This window comes from Thunnus maccoyii, chromosome 16, assembly GCF_910596095.1.
Source record: "Thunnus maccoyii chromosome 16, fThuMac1.1, whole genome shotgun sequence".
Taxonomy (NCBI): domain Eukaryota; kingdom Metazoa; phylum Chordata; class Actinopteri; order Scombriformes; family Scombridae; genus Thunnus; species Thunnus maccoyii.
In genome coordinates this window covers 21,472,184-21,493,625 of record NC_056548.1, presented here as the reverse complement: position 1 = coordinate 21,493,625, position 21,442 = coordinate 21,472,184, and the positions used below count along the sequence as shown (strand labels likewise).

The 21,442-nt window shown below is 38.8% G+C and overlaps 2 protein-coding genes, 1 long non-coding RNA gene and 1 other non-coding gene across 11 annotated transcripts; 1 reads left to right on the top strand and 3 right to left on the bottom strand.

The window, feature by feature from the left end:
• Window positions 1-1,654: 1,654 nt before the first annotated feature.
• LOC121880881 (protein tyrosine phosphatase type IVA 2-like) lies at window positions 1,655-7,202 on the bottom strand. 5 transcript variants are annotated; one of them, XM_042388471.1, is made up of 8 exons: window positions 7,085-7,202; window positions 6,168-6,306; window positions 5,920-6,045; window positions 4,828-5,599; window positions 4,631-4,723; window positions 4,402-4,532; window positions 3,651-3,725; window positions 1,655-3,481 (listed from the first exon to the last, which is right to left on the bottom strand). In XM_042388471.1, the coding sequence occupies exons 4-8, from the start codon at window positions 4,921-4,923 to the stop codon at window positions 3,370-3,372; spliced, it is 507 nt and encodes a 168-aa protein (XP_042244405.1). In that variant the 5' UTR covers window positions 4,924-5,599; window positions 5,920-6,045; window positions 6,168-6,306; window positions 7,085-7,202; the 3' UTR covers window positions 1,655-3,369. The 5 variants fall into 5 exon arrangements, with proteins under 5 accessions (XP_042244405.1, XP_042244406.1, XP_042244409.1 ...); XM_042388472.1 differs by having other exon boundaries at window positions 6,168-6,303; XM_042388475.1 differs by lacking the exon at window positions 7,085-7,202 and adding an exon at window positions 6,826-7,000.
• gjb9a (gap junction protein beta 9a) lies at window positions 6,538-15,209 on the top strand. 2 transcript variants are annotated; one of them, XM_042388470.1, is made up of 5 exons: window positions 6,538-6,579; window positions 9,222-9,260; window positions 12,835-13,047; window positions 13,646-13,947; window positions 14,100-15,209. In XM_042388470.1, the coding sequence occupies exons 3-5, from the start codon at window positions 12,877-12,879 to the stop codon at window positions 14,440-14,442; spliced, it is 816 nt and encodes a 271-aa protein (XP_042244404.1). In that variant the 5' UTR covers window positions 6,538-6,579; window positions 9,222-9,260; window positions 12,835-12,876; the 3' UTR covers window positions 14,443-15,209. The 2 variants fall into 2 exon arrangements, with proteins under 2 accessions (XP_042244404.1, XP_042244403.1); XM_042388469.1 differs by lacking the exon at window positions 6,538-6,579 and adding an exon at window positions 8,863-8,931.
• Window positions 15,210-15,664: 455 nt separating this feature from the next.
• On the bottom strand, window positions 15,665-21,111 carry LOC121881062. 3 transcript variants are annotated; one of them, XR_006091695.1, is made up of 4 exons: window positions 20,783-21,111; window positions 19,321-19,642; window positions 19,161-19,226; window positions 15,665-18,708 (listed from the first exon to the last, which is right to left on the bottom strand). It is a non-coding gene; the product is annotated as an uncharacterized LOC121881062 (long non-coding RNA). The 3 variants fall into 3 exon arrangements; XR_006091694.1 differs by having other exon boundaries at window positions 19,161-19,642; XR_006091693.1 differs by having other exon boundaries at window positions 15,665-19,226.
• trnas-gcu lies at window positions 21,065-21,146 on the bottom strand. The gene has a single exon. It is a non-coding gene; the product is annotated as a tRNA-Ser (tRNA).
• Window positions 21,147-21,442: the final 296 nt, after the last annotated feature.

Genomic DNA, 21,442 nt, shown 5'->3' with positions numbered 1-21,442 from the left:
AAATATTTCAGACAACACACACATCCAATATACTACATGTAGTGTGTTTGTGCAGCTGTGTGTTTGTTTAATTCAGTGTTTCCACCACTCCCATGCTTTTCTAAACCAAGTTCCTGTTTTCTTTGCTCATATTCTGTAATTAAAAAATGGAAAAAAGATAGTAGTGTTTTTGACTACATATAGGGCATTGAACACACACACACACACACATAAACACACACACACTTGGTCGTGTAGTTTAGAGTGAGCTTAGAGATGTTCAGCTGTCATAAATTCAGCAGATTATCACAGAGCTGTCCTCTGGCTGCCAAGGACACTGAAGGCCTCAACGTGTATGTGTGTGTGTGTGTGTGTGTGTGTGTGTGTGTCCTTATCTCATTTTAAAGTCATATTTTACATACTGTAAAATTATACAATATTCACTGGTAAAATCTGTGTAGTGTCCTTCTAACAGGTCTCGTGTCAGAGTTCATGTTGTGATATGTTCAGCCTGGTGAGTAGAAATAGATTCAGTCCTTAGGAAATAGTTGCAGGAGTGTGAAAGTGTTTCTTTTTATAATGTGAACTTCAGGGTGAGTGACTAGATGACTAGATAATGATGTCTGGCAGGACATCAACGCCCTCTGCTGTCCACTGGAGCAGCCAACACTGCAGATTTTGAACTTGACCTCTCAGCACTGACTGCTGGGTAAACAGTAGTTTAGAGGTGTGAATACTTTATTTTAATCTCTGTATAAATGCTGGTGGTCGGTGCAAAGCTGTTTTACCTTCATTTTAAGTCTGGCATTACAGTCACTGGTGTCATCAAACTAAACTGTACAGGCTGGTATTTTTGGCAGACATGTAGGTGACTGTTTGCCACGACCAGTTACAAGAAGTTTCTGTTGCCAATTTTCATTTATCACTTTATTACTGTGTATTTACACCTGCTCAGTTGTTCTTTTAGATTATATACACAAAAAAGCTGTATTAGAGGTTGTTTTGTTAGTCTCAGTTGGCTATATAAAACTGCAACGACTCCTAGAACCCTGTTATTTTTAAAAAGGCTCACAAATGAGGTGTACTTCCTACTTTTGAATTCCTCGCAAACTGTTCAAATACTGCCTTGAAAACACACGCTAAGACTTCATGTGAAGTTCTGTTAGTAACATGTTTCAGAATTGAGTGTCTAACCCAGTTCATGGAGGTTTAATGTATGTATTCATCTACTATGGCTCTTTTGTTCAAGGTTTAGTTCCTGTGCGTGTGTGTGTGTGTGTTAGTCAGGTCAGTCAATAAAACCAATCAACCTTGAATCATCCATTGGCTCCATGTGATGCTGTTATTCCACCTCGACGGCCACACGCACATTCACACAGCATCACCACAGCCAGAGGCAACCTATCTATCTCTCTCTGTCACACACATACACACACACAGACGCAGAGTTTACCGAGGGCAGGTCAGGCTCAGCTTCACGTTGGGTAGCTGCAACATTACTGACACATTATCACTGAGATCTGGAACTGCTGTAGAAGCAGGATGGAAGTTTGTTAAGATGGATTTACTATTATTTACAATGTCGTAGATATATAAAGGTCCAGGCTTTTCATTATTATCACCGAGTTCAAATGAAGTGTGAAAACTCACAAAATGGACAGATACACAAAAAAAGTTACAGTACTAAACACTTTAATTTTCAAGAAGACACTAATAACTTTTCTCCCCAGCAGACAGACATCTCACAAAGAAACACAGTGGAATCAATAAATAAATAAGAACAACAAATAGATAAAGGATACAGGAGGGGGAAATAATACAGAAAAATAACATCACAAAGACCAACAGCATCTTACAAACACGGCGGCTGACCAGACAGCTAGCTAGTAGGTACAGAGCCAGAGATTGAACAGAACTGTGGTATGTTGGCTCCACAGTCCTGATCCATTGATGCTGCTGTAATAGGAACACAGATAATATTTGGTATATTGTCCCATTAGTTATTTTACATTTCAGTCAGGACGACTTGGTCATCAAAAATGATTTACATGTTTGTATTTTTACCATCTTTAATAGCGCGCTCATGTGTTTGCATTGAGCCGACCATCGTTCAGCAGCACAATCTGGACTCTTACAGCGCAGATTACCACACGGCTTCTTCAGCAGAAAGACTGATATCACATACATTAGTGTATGCTATCACTCAAACACAATATGTTGATTATAGCTCAACATTATGTAGTCTGAAATAGAGTCTATGGAAGCATCGGGACCGATAAACTAAAGACATACTGATTATTTTGCTTGTGATTCTTAACCTTTAACAGCTAATAGGACAATCTAGCAAAAATATTCAAGTGTTCCTTCATGAATACATTCACCAACTGATCTTAAACATGTTGGCCTTCTTGCCTTTGTGACATTATGAAGGAAGGACAGTGTGAAACATTGACAGCCAACACGAGTTTGTTCTAGAGAAGCAAGACTGTGTACCTTTGACTCTGGCTAGGAACAAACAGCAGGTAGGTAGACTGTGGTATAAAGCATATTTCACATTTGCATCAAACTGAGTACATTTGTTTTTTTTATTATTTCTTAAAACACATTTTTTAAAATATTGTCTGAGTTGTTTATAATCTGCACCACACTCTGGCTGCAGGACATTGATTTGGTCAGTGAGGAGAAACCACCAACTATGTGTTCAGCATTTCTAGTGTTGTAGCTAACAACAAATATCAAGCTGCAGACCGGTTTAACATCACAGGAATGATCAACTGTTGGCAAAACAAAAGAATTTGAAATCTACCCTAAACATAGATTTTATTATGTCTGATCCCAATGTCAAAACTGCAAATCAGAACAAAGCTGCTGACGTTTTTTGCAGTTGCACCTGTGACAGTAAATTGAGAAAATAACCTTTGGAATAAATAGTTTTAACTTTTACAGCTAAACAAGCTTGATTTCACAGTGATTGTGACATTAAATTAATTTGGTCTGACTGTGGGGGTTTCCCTTTAACGTGTGTGTGTGTGTGTGTATTTTTGCTACATATCAATGAAAAGACAATGTGAGGTTATAGAACACGGAGCTGAAGAAAACCCTCTAACACCGACACTTGTTTAGGATCGTTTTGGATGCGGAATCAGAAATTAACACCACCATGTTACAGATCAATCCACAGTGAAACCTACTCACAAGCTGTGTTTTCAGATTTTCAGAAATGTGTTACGGTGTCCAATTTCTAGAATAACATTAAGTGCTTTAAATAGATTTTATGAGCTTTCATTTTATCAAAATTATTTACCTGCACATCAGCGTTTCATTTAAAAATCAAAAGATGAAAAGTCTCCTATGAAGTTGCGGTGAAGATGTGAGGGTGCTTGTTGATTCCTACTGTATGGAGCAGCTCTGTCCGTTTGCATCTTTGGAGCGCAAACAAAGCTTCGGTTTGTAGTTTTCCAGGTAAAGCAGCTGCTTGGAGTTGAACGCTCCGCGCCGCTTCCTGACAACATGAAAGAGACATGATGTTCAGAACAAGAAACAACGGTTTGCAAAGAGAATTAAATATGCGTGAGCGATTGAGGGATTGGACTGAACGTGTCACGTGGGAAACACTGTGCAGTTGGAACTACGATAGAGTAAAAGGGAGAAGAAGAGAGTTTAGTACTCACAGTCTTATGAAGTGAACAGCATCTTCATACTCCATCCCACACTCAATCAGAGCCAGGGCCACCAACACAGGAGCTCTGGACACACAATCAAGCACGCATTTTAGTACTTGCACACGGGTGCTGCTGCCTTCTGGCTCAGCTTTCCTCTTTATCAAATTGATGCTAAATTTAACAGAGAATCATGTAACTGGTGTTCAAAGTGGAATGACAGTATCTGGTATTTAGAGCTGTAACGATCAGTAGATGGACAGAAAATTAATCGCCAACTATTTCAGTAATTGACTGATTGTTTTAAGTAATTTTTTAAAGAAAAAAATTATTCTCTGGTTCCGGCTTCTTACATGTGATTATCTTCTGGTTTCTTTAGTCCTCTATGATAGTAAACTGAATATATTTGGGTTGGTCAGGACAAACAAAGACATTTTAGGTTGCATCTTGGGCTTTGGGAAACTGTGATGGACATTTTTAACCATTTCATAGACCAAACAACTAACCAGTTAATCAAGAAAACAATCAACAGATTAATCGATAATGAAAATAACCGTTAGCTGCAGCCCCACTGGTATTGTACCATTTTTGAAAATCTAGTAGCACAGGTTTAAACCCTCGAGGCTTAAACAACAGCATATATCACGGCATCTGAAAAGAATAACTTTAAAACAAAAGTTGACTTTGGTGACTGTTAATTTAACTTGGCAGCACATCCACATTCAGCGTAATACGGTGAATCCTGTGTCTACTGCGTACTAACCGTCCTAATCCAGCAACACAGTGCACAGCCACACAGCAGCCAGGCTCGTCTCTAAACTTTGTCTGCAGCAGGTTCAGCCAATCGTCAACCACCTGATCTGGGGGTGCGGAGCCGTCGTCGAACGGCCAATCCTGGAAAGAGAATCTTTTAATGACTGAGATGTCATCTAAGGCCAAGTCTTAGCGGTGTGAGTCATGATTCACAGATTGCAGTTTTCTCTGTCACTCACCAGGACTTGTATGCCTTCTTGTTCCACTGGTGTCTTGTCATACGTAGCAGCACACACTCTCACCAGGGTGTTAACACCAAATGCCTTCAGATCCTACACATCAAAACACAAACATTTTAACACAACGTGCTGCTTTTGCTTCCTCTGTAAGTGAAAGAAAATACATGAAGGAAATGAATCATTAAAAATTGTGCTACCTCTATGAACCTTCCCAGTTGTGCATTGGTAGGGTTGTGCGTGATGAGGAATCTCAGACAGTCATAAGAGATCTCCACTGGAGCTGGTCGGTTCATTTTTAGACCCACAAGAGTTTGTTAAGAAAGAAAGAAGGATCAGCGAAGGTACTGTGCTTCAAAGAATGGAGTAACAGACAAGATCTTCAAATATGTCAAAGTAAAGGTTCTCTGATTGTTTGAACTAAAAAAAGCAAAAAAAAAAATGTTTTCACAAAAAGATAAATATGTTAGGTTATAAAATTGAAAACTACTAACTAATGCATCAGTATCATATATGGGCAAAGAATGTAAAAGTATATTACTCTGGTGACACAAAAGTAGTCTGACTAAAAAAAGACAAAACAAATTCCTTGGGGAAGAAACTGGGGGGAAAAAAATCTTTTCTTGGCAATTAAGAAAAAACTAAAATTGGCTTGGTTAAAAAAACAACGAAAATGTAGCAGATTGGGGGTCAAGGAGACTGGAAAGAATACACCCAAAGTCCTGAAGAAGGAAAAAAAATGAAGACAGAAAAAAAATATCTGTACTTCTTTTCTTTCAAATCTGTTAGCCCATTCAGAGAAGACTTGTGCAAGTCAGAGTAGAAGAAGAAAGGAAAAGCAGGAAAGGGGAAGAGCAGAGAGGAAGCAGAGACTCCTGGGATAAAACCAAATCCTCCCCTACTCCCCAGGACAGGTGACAGACTGAAGATTGGCTTGTCTTCATATGGGTTGAACAGGATGGCAGTAAGGACCTGAGAGGAGACAATCAATAGTTTCTTCATCACTTTATGATCAGATATACCAGATTTTGCTTATTTTGTAAAAAAAAAAAAATTGTCAGCAGACCTGTTCTGAATAAACTGTTTTACATGTAAAGATATTTTATCTATTAACCAATTTTAAATAACACTCTAACAACACAATCATCTTAATTTATTGTATATGGACATGCTCTTGAATCTGCGTATCCCATTACTTCTTGCTAATTCGTTTTACCTTTATACACATGGTGAACACAGAACATCCTCATAATATCCCTCTGTAAAGACATCATTTGCTTAATGCTACGCACCTGTGTGTGTGAATGGCAGTGTTTGCGCCTAGCTGGTGTCTCCTGTTCACTTGTCCACAATAAGCAGCAGGTGCTGGGCTTGGCAAAACTCCCCTCCAAGCCTCGCAAACGCCATACATGTGCAGCCTGAGAGAGACAGATAGAGAGAGAGAGAGAGTGAGAGAGAGACAAGAGTAACGAGTGCAATGGCGTGTGGCTGCGGATGATTTAAACTGTATTAAGAGATGTTACTGTGTAAAAATACTCACTGTGATGTGAGCTGAGGAGATGGTTCATTGAGCGGACACAGGAAAATGTGACGGCTCCGGGATGTAGACACACCATTGATGATGATGCTGCTTTTCTGGGTCCTGGCTGACAACGGCCCGCTAGCTTGCTGCTAACCTGCTGCATTCAAGAAGACATGTTAATACTGCTCAGCTACACAACGTTAATAGCATCCTGTGTTAACACTTGAGCTACCTGTGTGTAAAAACATTTCATGATAGCATTTTACCTTAAATATTCCCGTTAAATATCAGGTAACTAGTGTCACTAAAATGACCTATGCTACCCATAAATATCAGTAAGTTAAATCAGTTATTCTGCGTATGTCTACACTAAAATAACGGCACATTTCAAAGCGGTGTCCTGCTTGCTAAACTGAATCAAAGATAACAGGTAATCTCGTTTTATATCTCTGACGTTAATTGCTGACCGTAATAAGCTACGGCGGTACGTAGGTTAGATGATTAACGTTAATAGGTTAACTAATCATTTGATGCCTGTACGTTCAGAAACATCTCGCTACGCTCTTAACGTAAGTTAGTTAGACGGTGTTCTGACGTTTAAATGCCCAACTGTCAGCTAGCTCAACGTTACTCGTTGCTTATTTTCAGGTTGAATACAACACATACTATGGCATACCCAGTGTAAGATCGAAAACCTCACTAGACTAATAAACGGCGCCTTAAGTCATTAGAGGCTCCGTCAGCCAGGTCACGAAAAACCAGGTCAACAACCGTGGATAAATGGCAAGCTAACACTTCCAGGCTTTAGGCAGTCACCAGTTTTCAGCCGAATGACAGTGAGGATAGCAGCGTCGTCAGCCCACATAGCGTCAGTTACACATTAGTAACAGTTACTACATCGATGTTAAACATGTACGACTAAAATAACTACTTACAAAACGCAGTAGTATACAAAAAATCCAGTAGCTTCTAATGGCAGAGCTGAAAAGGAGACATGTTGAACAGAGGTGTCGAGTTAGCCACAATAAACGCTACAACTTCCTTCGAGCGGTTTTCAAAATACAAGGGATTAAAAGATTCTTTGCACTGAACCTTTTACTTTGAAGACATTTCCGGTATTGAACGGACGGTCTCTGACAGAAATCATGCTGCTCTATCATGTATGTTACAACGCATGCCTGTCATGTATGTTGCTTTGACAAGGTGACTGAGTGAGGGGGTTGGTGTGTATTCATGCATGTAGCTGTCTTCCTTTTTGAAGCCAGTGGAGTCGCCCCCTGTGGACCATTAGAAAGAATGTAGATTTAAGTCACTTCCACCTCAGCTTCACATTTCAACACATCACTCTTGAGCATCCTGTGTTGACGTTTTGCCCTCCAAATGTCTTTTATCAAGCATCACTGACAATCCCAACCTTTTCAGACATATTTATTCATTATCTTGTATGATGTAAGTCTAAGCAGCAGCAGTTCAACTGTCAGGACGATGGTAATTGCTGCCATCTACTGTTTTGCAGACAGCAAAGTAAATCCACCAGGCTGCACTGAGTGATAAAGTGAATATTTCATACATGTTTGGAAAAGTTACTTTCATTTTGAAACACCCACTTTTTTGGAGCTATTAAAATCATACAAGAAACGGTGATGTGTTTTCTGTCTGAATGTCTGGGAATGAGGTGTGCAGCCAACCTCCCTATATTTACATCTTAACGGATGTGGTTCATGTTTCTCACAGCAGTGTATGAAGTAGTTTTCTTTCTGTTTATTGCAACAGGTAAGTATGAGACAAGTATGATGAGACTTTATGTAAGAGTGAAAAAAACTAAACACAATAAATAAAAATCAGTTATAGAGAGCAACAAAGAAAAAAACAAAAAGGGCCACAGAAATCTATTTCTATTGCGGTTTAAGAGGATTTTAATTGACTATCCTGTAATATTTATATATATATAGTTAAAATCCTTGCCAGACAAATATCTCATGCATTTTATAGTTTTTTTTTGTTTTCAGAACTTTTTACATCCCTTAGAAAAAATCTCAAGATTCTTTTTTTTTTTTTTTTTATCTCATTTTAGGAATGAAGAATTATTTGCCAGGAATAATGTAAAGATTTGCAATAAATTGAAGTTTTGAATTGTTAGAAGCACAAGTTGTGCCTCGTCCAGTAACCTGGACCTCTGACAACTGACCTGCTGAAATCACAAGTTCTTTAACCATAAACATACAGAAACAAGCAAAACAATACAAAAGCAATCAAACAGAAGCTTGCATGTGTTGTAAATGTACTCTTCATATTTTCAGGTGTTCTTATTTGTTAGATATCATTTATGTTTATCGTTTATATATTATTATATATTATATATTCACAGCCTATCATAAGTTTTCATTCATTTCGTCTTATGTTCACCTTACCACATCTTGCACAAGTTGTGACTTAATACTTATTACTGATTTTTTGTTATTCTTTCAGTTGTTTTTTTTAATAAACTGCCGCTACAACCCACTAAAACTATTCAATATTAATTTATTTAAAGTTTATTTAATTTCTTTTTTATTTCATTTTAAAGCACAATTCTCACTGTAAAAACTTTACTTGTCTTACTCCTTACAGCCAGGCCTCTTGGACCTGTGTAACAACTTAGAGGGTGTGGCTCTCTCTCTCTCTCTCTCTCTCTGTCTCTCTCTCTCTCTCTCTCTCTCTCCCTCTCTCTCCTAGACACACAAACACACACACACACATCAGCTGGCATGGATGGATGTTTTATTTCCCGGTGCAGTACAGGGTATGTGTCTGCTTCTTTACCTATTCATAAGGTGTTAGGTTACATGGCTTGTAGGGAGTGGAGTCTCCCAGTATCTCGCAAACTGACAAGACAGGGCACGTAGATGTGTGTGTATATGTGTGTGTGCATGTGATGACGTAGCGACTGCTGAATCTGGTTTGGTAACTTTCTGAGGAGAGAAGGAGAGGCAGGCACAAAGAGAAAGAGACAGAGAGAAAGGAGCTAAATAGTTAATACAAAATTTCACAACATTTAACTCGACTGATTGATCTTCTCCTGCTGGTTTTCAGATATTGGGGTTTTGGTGTTGACCAAGCTTTCAGTACAAGGTAAGATTCTTTTACTTAGTTTTTCATGAATTTCACTGTAGTTCTGACTCAACAGTAAACAAAAGACCGTAGCCTGTGGTGTGTTTAAATGTTAAACATGCTCACAGCAGAAAGTTACAGTAATGTATTTTTCCTTATTTACTCCTAAAACAAGGTGGATACTACTTGTTATTTATGCCAATAAACAGGAAAACCAGGTTAACTCCATCTAAAAAGACACAATGACAGTAACTTTTTTTTTTTTTAAAAAAGGATAAATTACTAGAAGAATGGGCAGGAAAGAGATTACAAGTGTATTCACAGATGATTACAAATAATATAATTAACTCTTTTGAAACATTAGCGACTAAATTTGATATAGGTAAAAATAATTTCTTTAAATATTTACGAATAAGGAGCTATCTCATGAAACAGCAGAGAGAAGAACAGTGTCAGAGAAGGTATGAGTTACTGTAATTTCTAAACAAAAATCGAAAGAGTGAAAACATAAAATCTCAAAACCGTATAAAATCCTACAGGAAACAAAGGCAGGTGTTGACAACACCAGAGAGAAATGGGAAACGAAGCAATAACAATTTTGGAAGACGACTGGAAAGAAGCATGTAAAAGAATTTTCAAGACAACATTGGAAAGATTCGCCTGGAAAATTAAAATTAACACGAGGCTTCTCGTAACACCAAGAATCATATGAAAATACAGATTATCAGGAAGTGCTGAATATGTGGAACAGAAAGCTGGTGCACACAACTTTTACCTCTGCCCAGTGTTGAAAAAGTTTTGGGGGGCAGTTCAGGAAAAAAGTCACAAACATTTTTTATTTAAAGAAGCCGTTCCAACTGTCCATTACTGTATTAGGTACCATCCCATTAGAAATTTTGAAGAAACTGGAGTAAATGGGTCATGGAAATAGATGGAGTGAAACAGTCAAATTAACAGAGTACTGCAGGTACCCCCCCCCCCCCCCCCCCCCCCTTTCTATTTTCCTCTCATTTCTTTGGTTATGTCCATAGTAAAAATGTATAAATGTGGCAGGATGAATGAAACAAGTGACAAAACTGATAATGTGTCATGTAAAAACCTGCGATACAGTAATAATGGGAGTAACTTTTACTATTGACTAAAAACATGAACTTCCAGCATGGCCAGATATTAAGCAGCAAGTATAAAACAACAATAAGAACAATGCCTGTAGATTCAACACTCAGACAGGAATGTTGTGGAGTGTAACCCACTCGAAAGTAAAACGTTCCTACGCTGCCACTGATGTAAAGTAAAGAAGTTTATTTCATAGTAATGTTCCGCATATTCAACACAGGTCATTTTCAGCTGAAAGTTTGATATTTTGAAACACTTGCTGCCTGATGAAAGTTAAAAAAAACACATATATTAATGTAGAATCTGAAAGGTTCTGGGAGTCAAAGCATCTGGTCAGAAGCCTTGCTGGTGCTGCTAAAAGCCTATTTAGCCAGTAAAACGATGAAAAGTGGCTGTGGAGTTAATCCAGATTTTTAAGTGTTAATACAGAATACTCTTCAGCACTGAGTCACTCCTGTTTCCTGAAATCTAAATATTTTACTCTTTTCTAAACAGTCAGTGATCCTCAACTGTGCCAGAAACCACGCAGGCCTAAGGATGCTGTTATAGATCCCATATGGATTTTACTTTTCCTTGTCACCAGTAATGTAGTGGGAAAATAAGAACCAGCGGGGTAGTTTATGATTTTACGTATGATCATTCTGAGTAAAAAAAGAATGCAGGGATTCAGAAAAGCATAAATCTTTTTTTTTACTCTTTTGGTTTCTTTTTCTCTTCTCTCTCATAAGCTCCATCAGTTTAATACTAATTATATGGCTTCTACTGTATAAGAGATTTATGTCAACCTCCAAAGAAATTAAACTTATGATACAGAAACGGACAGAATATTTTCTAGCTGTACAATACCAACCTGTACATATGGAAACACTTGATAGTTCAATACAACACTGTGCACTTATTGCGTACATTAGATTCTGTTTGCATTTGTTAAACACACACACAACCCAGTATCTAGGTAACATAATGTGACAGGGAGTTTATGATTAAAGTTAAGAACTGATTGCATTTAGCTTTTTCATTCATGGACCTCATTACCTTCACAGACTTCCATTGTGTTCATTCAGCAGCTGCAGTCAAGCAAAAACAGAAGTGATACTTGCTGTGAACGCACACGAAGCAGCTGAGTGGACAGTCAATAGAAGTGATAAATAAAGACCGCAGGTAGCAGGTTCAGCTTCAAACAAGTATCTTTGTTTATGGTGGAATTAAAGTGGAACTGACCTTATATGAGCAGAAGTGAAACTTCATTACAATCATTGCAAACCTTATCTCCAGGTAAATAAATGTAAACATGATGACGGCCAGCTACAACAAAAGCTTCTGCATTTGTCATGTGATACCAATACAATGCCAATTACAGAAGCACTTACATGTAAAAGAAATTGATCAACCATTACTAAATTCATTTCTGGATGAAAATTTGCCACTTTCACAATTCATTTTACGTTTTGTAACAGTGGGACAACACTGGTAAATTTGCTTTGTAACAGTTTAATACACACCTTTATTAAAGTTCCACTATTCTAACTGAACAATCTCAGCAGCCTTTTTTACCAAAGAATTGCGTCAATATACTTATCTATTCCACATAACCAAAACACGTTTAACAGGAAATGTCAAGCTGCCCAGTATAAGTGGGTGAGAAGTAGAATACTTCCTCATGTATCAGGTTACAATGTGTTTATGGGTCTCTGTTTTAGGAAGTGGTAGAGGCATAGTCAGATACCACAGAGATAAGTCAGAAAAGGTCTTTTTTTTTTTGTTATTTGGGTGAACCAACCCTTTCAAAAGTGATGGACACAGGATAAGCTCACAAATGCGTGGTGGTCAAACTAAATTCTAGAGATATGAGTAAGCTATTACATGTGATAGAAGCTCTATATATTATTTTGTCCATATTTATATATCCATACAAGTCACAGACAAACTAAAAAATAGATGGAACTCATTTTATATCCACTACAGTCAACAGACAAAGAAATTAATTTCCCACCCTGAGCATAAAATGACTTTATCTTTTCTGGCCTGTGCACATCTTATTGAGGCTACTGAAGCAAGGACTTTCATTAGCGTGGAGCCAGATAATATTAATAAGTCTGAATAGCAACATATGATGCATTAAACAAAGTCAGCGGGCTTCAATTCAATTTGCTGTGTTGCAACAGGACACTCGACAAAAACCTACAGACAGATGACAGGAGAAACTATGTTTGTGAATGTGAACTGGGAGATTAGCTTTGTAGTTGGTAAGAATGACTTCATGCAAGTCCACGCAAGCAAAGCTCAGGGTGCAGCTGGTATGTCTGAAATGAGTGCTAATGTTAAATCAGCAGGTGTGGCTAAGCCTTAACCATATTTGACCATTTGGAAGCAATATATATAACGAGCTTCACACTAGTAATTCTGCTATGATCTGTTTTTATCTCCTTATAAAGATGTAGAAACATAACTCTTCTTTCTTTCTCGTGCTCTCCGACAGGGTGAACTTGGGTCTATCACCCAGGCCAGTGCGGCAGCAGGGATGAACTGGTCGGGGCTAGAGAGTCTGTTGAGTGGAGTCAATAAATACTCCACCGCATTCGGGAGGATCTGGCTGTCCATGGTGTTCGTGTTCCGTGTGCTGGTGTTTGTGGTGGCAGCGCAGAGGGTCTGGGGTGACGAGAACAAAGACTTTGTGTGTAATACCAAACAGGTAAGATAGAGAGGATATCTACCTATGCTGACACTGCGCTTTCAAGTTTGATTGAGTTCACTGGATAAACTGATGACATGAAAATTTAGATGCAGCCCGTTGAACATGCAACTGCTCTTTCTGTCATCTGGTTGGGTTTAAAGGTCAGGTATTTAGTGCAGGTAGCCTTACTAAAGGACTGACCTGACTTCTTAGTAGTCTTAAACATAAATGAACTAAATGGCAATCTTCATCAAAAGCGAAATCCATTAAAAACTGGATAAAATATTTAATTTTTTGGGACTTCTGCTATTGAATGTACCTGCTTTTTTAAGATTTATGTTAATTAAACAATCCCCTAGAAAATGCTGCAGGTTCAGATATTTTATTCTTTTCACGGCATATAGAGGCATTAAGATCTTAATCACAATCCTGTGACAGCAAAGTGGCACTATTGTTTTGTATTTATCATCTCACAACAGATAGCATCAGATATTGTGTTGCCTCTTTTTGTTTTTTTGTATCTCTGTCATGAATGCAACCTCTGCTATCCACCCATTTAATCCACCTGACACACTGCTGCCATTATAGAAAATATATGTATTAACTTTGTTTCCAGCCTGGCTGTACCAATGTCTGCTACGACCACATCTTCCCCATCTCCCATATCCGCCTGTGGGCACTGCAGCTGATCTTCGTCACCTGCCCGTCTCTGATGGTGATGGCTCACGTTAAATACCGCGAAGGGAAGGACAGGAAATATGTGGAGCAACACCAAGGCTCTCACCTGTATGCCAACCCTGGCAAGAAGAGAGGGGGACTGTGGTGGACTTATCTGCTTAGTTTGGTCTTCAAAGCTGGATTCGACATATCATTTCTCTATATTCTGTATCGGATATACCACGGATATGATCTGCCAAGGTAATGCTGGTTACTTACTACTTTTCACGTGAAAATATGGTGTTTTAATCTTCTTTAGCATTACAGAAAAACATAAAAATTGAGGAAAAGCACCCTAACTACCACCTATTCTATGAATTTTAGCTTTAATATGGTCTACTCTTTTCTTTTAGGTTATCTAAGTGTTCACTGGCCCCATGCCCCAACACCGTTGATTGCTTCATTAGTCGTCCAACAGAGAAAAAGATCTTCATGCTGTTCATGGTTGTATCCAGCACGTTGTGCATCTTTATGTGTATTTGTGAGATGATATATCTCATCGGCAAGCGCATCGCCAAAGTGTTAAAGGTCAGATATGATAACCAGAGGGTCCTGTTTGCTGAGCAGCATGAACTCAATAACATCGCCCCACCCAGGTCCCAGTACCGGAGGACTGATCCAACGTTGGCAGAGAGCCAGCTGAGTTTAAACAGGAGGGAGAAGGCCAAAGAAGCTGGTGCAAGTACAACGCTGTAGCACCAAGACATGGGTTTTTGTTATCCCAACTAACTGTTGCACCAAAAGACACATGAAACAGCAAAGTAATGATGATGATGACTGATTCTGTGTAACAGCTAAGCATGAAACATTCATGATTCTCTGTTGGAAGTATCACCAACAAAGTCTGGTTGTACACTGTAGGATATTGTTCGTTAAAGAAGATGACTACTAGTATTATTATGTTTGGATGTTTGGACCACAGATGTGATCATCTTATGGCTGTCTGTACCAGGATAAACATCCTGGATAGCACGAATGGAATCTTATGTTGTGTTTGTTAAACTATTTATACATCAATATCAATTTTTCTTCTAATTAAATGTGACACCTTGGTGTAAGTTTTGTACGTAACAGCGAATAGTATCTTTAACACTGTTAACTGCTTTGCTAATTATCTGACAGAGAAAAGGGTTGTTTCTGGTACTCTGTGCATTCACACTTCTTCTACTAAAGACACCAAAACACCACCAGGAATCTAATGAACTGATGGAATCTGCCTCACAGACTGATGGAAGTGTCGATTTAACTCCTTGCTCCATTAAAAATTGACTACATATGGATTTGGACATTTTCAGGGGTATTTGCTCAGCAAATTCTACCGGGTAAGAGATGGACTTGATTAGAGTTCCAACGAAGCGCAGCAGAGAAGAATGGATATGGTGAGGCTTATATCTGCTATATCTGAGAAGAAGGTGATTCCTCAGCTTGTCTCATTAAAGGGTATCAGAATTCAAAATGTGTGATTTATTGCACTGCATTTTCATCATTTGTTGTTGTGAGTGGAGAGGGTGAACTGAACTTTTTGTCTTACAGGCTGGGTTTGACCAAAGCTAACAGGTTGATGTTACACTACAATTTCTATTTTTATTTTAGGTTAAATCTCGACATGCAGAGCAGACTACTTCTGTTTTTGACTACAGTCAACTGGAGTCTCATAATGTGGTCCAATAGTTTCTTTAAAGTTAAAGGAACTACAAGGAGCTTTCATTTTATGTTGATTTTAGTAGTCCCTGTAAACAAAAGCAGCAGTGTTTTCACAGAATGAAGACTGCATTTCCCATGAGCACCACTGCCTCATGTCATAAAGATCTTGGATAGTGGTGCAATTGTTTTGGAAGAGAGTGAAAGAAAGACACTACTTATTTTTAATACTATTTTTATTTTTTAAACACAGCATTTGCATAATGTATCTGTGGCTATGTAAAAATAATAATTGTAATATGACAATGGTGAAGCAAAGTAAACTTTTTTTTAGTACCATTCATACACCTAGGTTACATGTAAGGCTGCATTCAACCAAATCCAGCGATGTAGCACCTTCCCGCTGGGTTGTGCGGAGGTGTGGGTGTGTTTATCTGTGCTGTAGAACATAACCACCGTGAAACAATGAGAAAATAACATTTTATTTCTCAGATTCACTGCTTTTTTCTTGCTACACTGCCGTTCAGTCTCTTCATTCACTCTCTAGCTCGCTTGACCACCACTGCTCTCTCACACACGTTCTCTCTCTTTCTCTTGTCTTTTTTAAAACGAGTCTGGAAGCTGACAAAAAGTCTAACTTTACTTCTAACGTTATGAAACAGGTAGAACTGTTTTCCCCCTGTCCTTGTAACATCTTTGTACTCCCTCATGCTAAATGTAATGTAAACATAAGCGCTTCTAGTCTTCGTGCCCTAAATCATTTAGCCTGATTTCCAAGCCAGCCGCAGGCATTTAGAAGAACTACAGAAATAGCCAATTTTCTTCCTTCTGCTTCTTTTGTTGTTTATTGGCAGTTAGCAAACACCTTTCAGATGCATTACCGCTCACTACTGAATTTTATCAGTTCCACAGTGTAAACTATTTACAGCGTTCACCCAAAGTGCTCCTAATCGCAGTGTCCATTCTATAACCCCAAATGCCTCCCTCCCTCAGTGTTAAATCCAGCTCCTCTCCAGAAATGACCACATCATTCAAGAATCTCCTGGCAGCGTCCAACACCATCTTCATCCTTTCTGATTCCCATGTATTTCAATAGCACAACTGGCAATGAATGCCAATAAGCAGATATGTTGTTCAGCTCCATAACTTTTCTGCTCTGGTTCCTTTTGTACTGCCACCATCTTGTTGTTTCTTTCCATTCTCTTAACAGCTTTGGCCCATTTCTGTTCTGATCTTACTCACTTTTACTTCTTTAATCCTTTTTGGACACTGTGCTGACCCTGCATATTGCTTCCCCTCACTGTGCAGGCACTTTGCTTGTTCTTTACAGTCCTTCATTTTGCAGTTGTCCTTCCCACTTGTCCATATTCCTGACAGCAAAAACATCTGAGAGGAGCCCTCTCATATGGCCTCACCTTGTAGTACACATAATCCAGGCACTCTCTTTCTGGTACTTCTCCTTTAAAGGTCAAACATATCGACTTGCTGTCTTCTTTTTTACCTTTTCTGAATCTTTTCATTCTTCTTGCTTCAAACACATTTTAAACCTACTCAAACGACTCAGCGCCTATTGACAGTGGCACGCCACTTATTACTCCTTCCTTCTTTGCTTCTGGTCCAAGTCAGAAACATTCCACGCAGCTATGATCTTTATATGTATTAATGTTCAGGGCTTTCAATCGCTGACGCTTACATATACAATCAATTATGACCATCTCACTTCTAGTTATCCTGACTGACTTAACAGCTACAAGTTTTCCTTCAACAAACTTTCAAACCTCATGTGGATTCTTGAAAATGCCATCCGTTCTTGTCACCACTACCATTCTGTGACAAGAATGGTCACAGAATTGTGTCCTTAATTTCAATTTCGTTCTCCTATTCCTGCTCCGATGTCATTTTTGCCATCATACTCGACCACTCACTCCTTACCGCCTGATCGAAGTCAATATTCTCGTTGATGGTCTTGTTTGCTTATGTAGGTCATATACAGGCATCTTGAGACTGTTTCATAACCAGTTCAGAGTTCCTTGTAGTAACTTTAAGACAGGCTGATACAGGCTATAGTACTATATTTAAATGCTTGTAAAGTAAAAAATGCTGATCATACCCTGTGTGTCAAGACCATCTTTGTTTACAGAAAAAAAATATTACTTTTTCCCTACAGGTATTTGGGGTTCATATATATATATATATACAGTGTGATGCTGCTTATAATATCAGTGATAAACTCACAAGTCCATTTAGCAGCAAATGTGATTTATAAAATTTAAGTTGTATTTAATATTAAATGCAAACTTTGGTGTTTAGTTGTTCATAAATGCCTCATAGCCCTTTTTCACAGCACATTTTGACTTGCCATAGTAAAAAGCGCAAGTGTTACTAATAACAATGCCAGTAACGATGTTCTGCTCAAGTGCCCCTGTAAGCTCTGACAGTGAGCCAGCATGAACAACTCAAGCAACTAAATGAAATTCAGCCATCATTAATTATATTATTTATACCTATGCTTTTCCGACTGTGATGTGTCAACATGTCTTCTGTGAAAAAGACCTATTGTGCAAATGAATGCATTTGAATTTGTTGATTTAAGGCAGCATTGTAATACAAACATTCAGTGAGGACTTATGAGAGCTGTTCATGTTCAAAATCTGCACAGAAAATATTTTCATTGTGTTTTGTTGTGTGACCACTAGATGGCAGCATTATCCAAGTTAAATAAACCAAATGCTATCTATCTATATATCTACCCATTTAATGTTTAGTTTTACAAGTATATATAAACAATGCCACAATAAAATAAAACTAAATGACTGCATGAATGCTCCCTCTTTAAAAATCCTATCTGTCTTTTTTCCAGCCTGTTAATAAGTTTTAAGCATTGCGAGGGAGGAATGGTAAAACAAGAGGCGGTCGAGGTGAACTGGTTGGATGAAGAGGTGCAAGCAACAGGCACGCACTTTCACTTCAAACATGTCATCAAGGTAAGCAACACCTTTTATCTGTGCACATCTGCAAGGTGGAGAAGCACGCCTGTATCACCAGCTTGTCTCACAGGATGGTGCAGGAGTCCAAACCTAAACATTTTGGGTGCCACATACACAGCATGCTGTCTTCACTTGCTATTCAAGGGCCTGTGTGCCAGTTGTTTACTTGCATAAATTAGATTCCGTAGCTTACTAGAAGTCAAACCAAAACAATTTTTACTATTTTGACATGGCTCATAGAATCTGCCTCATGATGAAGTCAGGATACCGTCTATTCGTCTCTGTGAAGGGGGGAGACAGGAAGAGAGGAAAGGAGGGTTCTGCTCCTGTGTATCTGGTGCAGAGCAGAAAGTTGGCAGTTCAATCCCCGGCTGGGGTAAGGATAGAAAAGGGTTTCAGCAGTTGTAAGGCAGTTTAACTGCAGACAAAATAACTACAGAACAGTGTGGGGTCTTAGTAAATGATGTAGTAATGAATGGAGAATAGTAAAAGCTCTTAGTAAATATGTACAATGTTCAATTCCATATAATACACATGTAGATAGAAGAAAAGTAACACTGCTGACTGAAAATAGAACAAAGAAACATATAAAAGTTTAATATGTATATAAACATTATACTCATTAGATAGTATTGCATCCAATTTTATGAATTAAAAGCTGAGCCAACATGGCAACACAGCTCACGTGATGTACTGCCTATGACCTCTCCTTGTACTGACTACATTAAAGTAAAAGAATACATGACTTTGTCCACATTCACAGCTCGATGAAACACAGATACTCACCTGAAGCAGCCAGTTCAGCAGCAGCAGCAGCTTCCACCAGCAGCTTGTTGTCCTCATCAAAGGAACCTGGAGACACCATTACCCAACAGTAAAATAACTGCTGCTAAGGACTCAGACAATACAGTGTAAATGTGAGTGAAGAGGAGGACCGGACATATACCTGACAGGAAAATGGCCCTTCTCATCCTAGGATTAAACAGTGACTGGCTGGAATGAGGATGGGCTGGTGTGGTCCTCTGGACGGTGAAGGATGATACGGAGGGGGTTGCTGGAGCGATGTGACGCTGGTCAGCCAGGTTCCCCCCTCAGTGCTGTGACCCGCTCCCACACATCAGCCTCGGCCCTTGGTGCAGACTTTATGGGAAGGGGTTGACTGGCATCCTGCCGGTTCTGCCAGGCCACCCGAGCAGCTGCAGGGCTGGTGTGCAGCTGGAGCTGGGTGGACCTGGGTGTGTACACAAATGTGGGCTTATAATCCATTTCTGAAAATGACCAACAGAAACAAAGAAGAAGGTTAGAGACTCGTAAACAAGATAAGAAATGTTTAAATGTGAAGTGCAGTGATGTTAAGCTGTTGCTAACAAGAGAAGAAGCAGAATCTGACTTTAAAGTCAGTCGATTCCACATGATGCACTTTATTCATTTTTCAGCTCAGTAGACTACATGAACCTCACAGGAGTTATTTAACAGTATCTTATTCCTACTGTGACCAAAATCTGGTGTTCAATTGAACATATGAGTGTGGACGTGAGTAACACACTGACACCACATAGAGGAAGAGTTACTACAGCCATTCATAAATGCGCTAAGTGGTAACCATAGCAACACATCAGTCTGAAACCAAGACACGAAGCTAAAACTGAGCTTTTCTCAGAGGAAAATAAGTCATTATACGAATGTTTCGTATCATTTACTTTTGCTCTCAAAATCGGCTTTTCATCAGGCAATAATTATGTACAAGAGAGTTTCTGAACCTAACTCAATGGTTTGGCATGATAATACACCTGGACTGTAAATTCAGAAAACAGAATTCCTGTGAAAAATAAGATTTAAGAACTGTGTTTTTGTGACACTTTCAGCGAGGTGTTGCTCCTTTACTACAAATATTCATAAGACCGAACTCCATTATTATATTACTATGAGAGTGGAGACAACAACACAGCTGGACAGCTGGAAAACTATTATTCCGCTTAAGAATTTAAAGATGGCACAATTATCTCATAATTTACAACTTTCTTTATTTGTTTACACTACAAATAAACAAATAAAGAAGTCACCAGTGGTTTTCTGAGCCTGCCACTCAGCAACTGCTCCTTAAATGGAGCAGTTGCAAATACACACGAGCTTTGAAAATGTTTCTGAATGATTGATATTTGAATGAATAATTATATCATATATCATAATTATATCATGTTGTCCACAATTTATCAATAAGACTGCACACTACAGCGCCGTTATTAGAGTCAGAAGTGCCGTTAGCAAAGCAGCTAGGTAAGTTTAAATACAAGATTAATGTGATGATACCGGGACGGAAAATTAAATCATGTGCATTTTTTTCCACATTCTGCTTATATAAATGGCGTTGTTTAATGATAAAATAATAATAATAATATTTCACTTACAAACTTGCTTCTTGAAGTCAACTCTGGATCGCTGATACAGAGTTGACACAAATCCGGCTCTCCTATTGGTTGTCAAAAGTTGAATTTTCGAAGGTGAAATGGAGCATCTGATTGGCTGTATGAGATCTTCATGGGACCACAGCCGTGGACGGCCATTGGTCAAGTGCCAAGACAGAGGAGAACGGGGCTCGGGAGGAGTGAAAGCTCAGTTGTGCCCTTTAATCTAACAGCCCATGCTGCTCATATTTTAACTAGCATAACTTTATCCCACAATGAAAATTTCGACGAGGATGGGATTCGAACCCACGCGTGCAGAGCACAATGGATTAGCAGTCCATCGCCTTAACCACTCGGCCACCTCGTCTACTATGTATTAGTCATTGGGCTATTATATCACCAGTCACAGCTGTTTTCTTTTTATATTTATAGTACTTGACGTTATTGGGTCTGTTTATAGCCCACATTTTACAACACGTTGTTGCTTCTATCTGTAAACACAGAAACGTGTATGCCAAAATCATTCCCACGCCTCATTACAATGCAGCATAAGCTTTGATAAAAACAAATGGTGGCTAAACCCCCTGACTAATCACCAAACATGAACAATTACCTGAAATTCTGTTTGGTGGAACCGAGAAGCAACAGGGTGTAGAATCACAT

Bases quoted from the DNA above. Each gene is read 5' to 3' on its own strand.
- LOC121880881 (XM_042388471.1), bottom strand. From the start codon at position 4,923: ATGAACCGACCAGCTCCAGTGGAGATCTCTTATGACTGTCTGAGATTC. The intron at 4,533-4,630 runs GTGAGTGACAGA...TTCTCTTTCCAG, and splicing joins AAGAAGGCATACAAGTCCTG to GATTGGCCGTTCGACGACGG. The intron at 3,726-4,401 runs GTTAGTACGCAG...TTGTGTGTCCAG, and splicing joins TGTGTTGCTGGATTAGGACG to AGCTCCTGTGTTGGTGGCCC.
- gjb9a (XM_042388470.1), top strand. From the start codon at position 12,877: ATGAACTGGTCGGGGCTAGAGAGTCTGTTGAGTGGAGTCAATAAATAC. The intron at 13,048-13,645 runs GTAAGATAGAGA...CTTTGTTTCCAG, and splicing joins TTGTGTGTAATACCAAACAG to CCTGGCTGTACCAATGTCTG. The intron at 13,948-14,099 runs GTAATGCTGGTT...CTTTTCTTTTAG, and splicing joins CACGGATATGATCTGCCAAG to GTTATCTAAGTGTTCACTGG.